Genomic DNA, 4,486 nt, shown 5'->3' with positions numbered 1-4,486 from the left:
TTTTTTTACTTTTCTTATTTTCCAAACTGAAGCTCCGGATACAAACTGAGCCGGGTAAAGCATCTGATAGCCTACATTTGATTGGAGCCATGATTATAACTGGAACTAAAAAGCAGCAACATGAAGGGAAAGCACAGAGCCTCACACGGGGACAGAAGGGATAAATGTTGTCAGTCGCAGCAGCAGCAGCTTGGAGTGACCGGCAGGCGGGATTTATGACGCGCTGCGTCCCGGAGGTCTCGATAATTACGGCTGTGGCCGGACGGAGATAGTGAGGGAGGGAGAGGAGGTGGGCTAACAACCCGGCAGAGACATTTTATCTTCATCGCAGCTCTGCTCTGTTCAAATTAATCTGACAAGTTTCCACCGAACCCAAAGCAGCCAGGCAGGCGCGCGCGCGCTGGCGGCCAACCATCCATCCTCGGTCCAGTCGCGCTCACCGTCCCGCCACGAGACAAATCCTGTTAAAACGTTGCGTTAAAGAGGAAAAGAGGCGCGCGGATATTATCCCCCCCATGGATGTTTCCCTCCCGGGGCGCCCTGAGCCATCCCTCCCCCCTCCTCCCCTCCCGAGTGTTTCTATAGTAATTTCCAGCCAATGATCAGTGGGTGTCCACAGCCGCGCGCTTCCTCACCTCAGCATCTATCAGCCACACAGCGACAGGAGCCACGGACCGAGCGGAGAGCGAGGCAGACGCACACAATACAGCCCCCCGGATCCGGAGGAAAGGAAGCCCCTCTTCTGTCATTTCACTCCTTCTTGGGTTATTTTTCTTTTCTTTTCTTTTCGTTTTGGTTGTCTGACACCTTTTGGCTGACTTAACGCACTTCTTTACCTTTTGTATTAATTTTTTTTGTACCTTACTCCTCCAGCTTGAGAGGGAAGCTGGATAAGAAATGATGCTTTTGTTTTGAGCGCTGTGAACACACTCTCATCCGGTCGACCTGATCTCCTCAGGCAGCTCGTCTTTGCGTTATCCACCCCCCCCCCCTTCCTCCTGACACACAGACACACAAACACACACATTTCGCCTCGCAGTGATGTGCCTTTACACGGTCTCAGGCTGACAGCATCCCCTTTTTTTTTGGGAGCTCCTCTCAACAGGAAACCAGGTAGGCGATGCTCATGTCTCTTTATATTTTGCGATCTTTTCCGGTGCCAGGTTATTATTATTATTATTATTATTATTATTATTATTATTATTATTATTATTTGCACTCTTGCTCCTTATTTCTTATTTTAAATCCATGAGCTAAATGCCCACCACAGAACTGATAATAAGTGGAAATAATGGCATCATTGTGCGTTGTACTTTTCTCTCCTCCGTTTCATCTCCACTCTCTAACCCCCCCCCCTTCTCCCCCCTCTCCCTCACTCTCTCTCTCCTCCTCCTCCTCCTCTCTTCTCTGTCTCTCTCCAGCTCCAAGTATTGAACATTTCTGTCTCTCGAAACTTTGTTTACAGGCGGAAAAAATCAATGTCCGTGACTTGATTGCCTTTGGGCTGCGTATTCCGCTCCAGGGGTGAATTGATTAAGTAATAATGACCCTGAGGAGGGCCGATCATTAAGCCAAGGAGGTTTTGTTTACGGGCAGCTGCTGCTTGTTTTGGAGACCACATCCACACTGAACCTCCAAGTCTGAAATATCCAAGTGTGCATTGTCACTTTGGATCAGATTTGTGCTCACATTTTTTTTTTGTTTTCCTTTGGACATGTGTATACTTGTGGGGGCTTAACACCAGCTCCATGTAAATTTCACTCTTTTAAAACGTGAAATGCTTTAGAAATAAGCTTTGGTAATTAAAAGAGAAAACCCAGAAAGAAAGAGGAAAAAAAAAACAAGGTAATGGAACCAGGGAGAGATGAGTCTAATGGGCTTTTATCTGTGGAAACCAAATCCAGACAGGCTGTAGGGGAGAGACAGAGATAGGAAATGGACACACACATGCACACACACACACACACACACACACACACACGCACACACGTCCTATCCTGAGGCAGCTGACACTGTGGTCGGTCTGGTCCATGATCTGGTTGTAAATTCACCGGTGGCTATCACTGAGGGTTGTCACTGTAATAGAGGCCATGAATGAGCACCAGGTGCAGCTCAGAGACAGGACAGAGTCTTGTTTACACGATCGGACGACCTCTGCCGCCGCCGCCGCCGTTTTACAGGAAGATAGGATCAATATATTTCACAGTATCTGACAACGTTCCCCGCTCTCCTGTCTGGACATGAATAATTTCAAATGCCAATATCGCAGGAGATGAGGTGAATTATCGTTGTAGCTGCTGCTGTCATCGTTTTCAACATTGAAGCTCGCCTCCAACTCGAGCTGAGATTCTCAGTTGAATATATCTCACCATGTTTCTGATCAAACTTATTGTTTAAAAAGCTCATTAAACTGTCTTGAAGAGATGCTCTGACATGTTCCTCCTTTATTATGATAATGCCATGTTGGTCTGTCAAAACGAACGTGTTCCTGCCATCAGTTCTGTTTTTAATAGTTCTACGAAGTAAACAAAGCTCCCAGAGGAGGAGTTGAAGAAGAGAAATCAAAAACTGATCTGAATGAAATCCTCTCCCTTTTATATGTAACTGTTTTCTGTCTTCTTGTTTTCTGCTTTTAGCGCTAAAGAGGATATACCAGGATGGTGACACATTGTTCGTAACCTGCTTCCGTTCGACAAAGGCCACTGCAACCTCTCGCTCTCCTCCAAAACACAGTGACTGTACCCCTCCGCCATGTCTAACATAAACAATGCGCTTTGCATAGAGAACGGACAGAATGCAGATGTGTCGCTCTTACAAAAGGATAACCTTCAGGATGGTGGATTAAGCCAGCTTTTGGATTATAACGCCGAAATGGAAAGGTACAGGTCTTTTGCGAACTTTTATAAAACCAATGGGGCATTTCCGCAGACTGCTAAAATTGCCCGCATCACAACGCCCATTTTTCCCAGTGCCAGAATTGGTATGTCCCCTTGGAACTGTGATAACGCCATGCTCTGGGGAAGGAAATCAGCAGCAATAAACCCTAATAGGACCAGCATGCATAGAAATGACTCCCAGAGGCCGGGGAAGCCTGGCGTGCCGCCAGAAACGCTGCAAATGGCAAATAATAATTTCCTCTCTACCTTATCCCCTGAACACTGCAGACCTTTAGCAGGAGAATGCATGAACAAGCTGAAATGCGGCGCTGCTGAAGCAGAGATAATGAATCTCCCAGAACGCGTTGGAACTTTTTCCGCTATTCCGGCTTTAGGGGGCATCTCATTACCTCCCGGGGTCATCGTCATGACAGCCCTTCACTCCCCCGCAGCCTCAGCAGCCGTTACAGACAGTGCGTTTCAAATTGCCAATCTGGCAGACTGCCCACAGAATAATTCCTCAGCATCCAGTGGAAACCCAGCGAAGAAGAAAAGGAAAAGGTGTGGGGTGTGCGCGCCCTGCAGGCGGCTAATCAACTGTGGTGTTTGCAGCAGTTGTCGGAACCGCAAAACAGGCCACCAGATCTGCAAATTTAGGAAATGTGAAGAGCTGAAGAAGAAGCCAGGCTCATCCCTGGAGGTGAGAACTGGAGCTCTGCTTCCCCTTCTTTTGTTATTATCCCCTTGCAACCCAAAGCATTAACCTTTTCATCCAGTCACGTTCTAAGCCCTTGAAAATTGTTTCCATGCCCACCCATGCCTGAACATCCCCCTGCGTTCTCAAATCTGCCTACCCGCCTAGCCTAATTGGCAGTAATTAGGGGTGTTTGTGCGGAGCACAAGCTGAGCTTGGCTCAGACACCCCTAATTGCTGCCAGTCAGGCTGTGGCTGGAACGCATCCGAACAAGCCCGAGCTTGGCTCTGCTCCAAGCAGGGCTGGGAAATGGTTTTCAGCAGAGAGCCATTTCTCTCTGCACCCGGTCATTTGAACCAATTATGGAAACCGTCTCTGGATAGGGAGAATCAATATCCCACAAAGCCTCAGCCGCTGACCACCACGAGATGGTGAGAGTGATGGCAGAGCTGCTGATGGTGTCGCTCGAAGCACCCTCTGAGTTTTGTGTGTGTGTGTTTAAGTAGTCAGGGGCGCATGAACTGATCTTTTTCCGGAGATCTGAACTGATGATGCACACACAGTGTTTGGTGTTCTGTGTGTGTGAGAGTGCATGCATAAGCATTCTGGGGCACGAAGCATCTCAAGAGGGGAGCAAATGTAAATAAGTATGTTTTAAATGATTAATTTAGGAGTTGATGTTTGTTTTTCAAGGTCAAATGTGAAATTTGAACAATCAGTGAGATATCTGTGTGTCTTTAGCCTGAGAGTTTGAACTGACTCACCGGCCTACATGAGCCTGTGAGGAAGTGTTTTCACCAAATGCAACCTGAGGCCCAGATAATTTGCTCATTAATTAAGTGATTACCCAGAGAGAAAGAGAGAGAGAGAGAGAGAGAAAGAGAAAGAGAGAGAGAGAGAGAGAGAGAGAGAGAG

The 4,486-nt window shown here is 47.3% G+C and overlaps 1 protein-coding gene across 1 annotated transcript in view; it reads left to right on the top strand.

The window, feature by feature from the left end:
• Nucleotides 1-225: 225 nt before the first annotated feature.
• cxxc4 (CXXC finger 4) overlaps nt 226-4,486 on the top strand; it is a 21,334-nt gene continuing 17,073 nt past the window's right edge. Inside the window, exons 1-2 of the mRNA XM_014030843.1 lie at nt 226-1,113; nt 2,637-3,576. Of these exons, the coding sequence (XP_013886297.1) occupies nt 2,752-3,576 (825 nt within the window). The 5' untranslated portion in view covers nt 226-1,113; nt 2,637-2,751. The remainder of the gene's footprint in view (nt 1,114-2,636; nt 3,577-4,486) is intronic.

Source organism: Austrofundulus limnaeus, unplaced genomic scaffold, assembly GCF_001266775.1.
Source record: "Austrofundulus limnaeus strain Quisiro unplaced genomic scaffold, Austrofundulus_limnaeus-1.0 Scaffold1127, whole genome shotgun sequence".
Lineage (NCBI taxonomy): Eukaryota > Metazoa > Chordata > Actinopteri > Cyprinodontiformes > Rivulidae > Austrofundulus > Austrofundulus limnaeus.
Note: the sequence above shows the minus strand (reverse complement) of the source record. Positions and strands in the feature narration are given on the sequence as shown.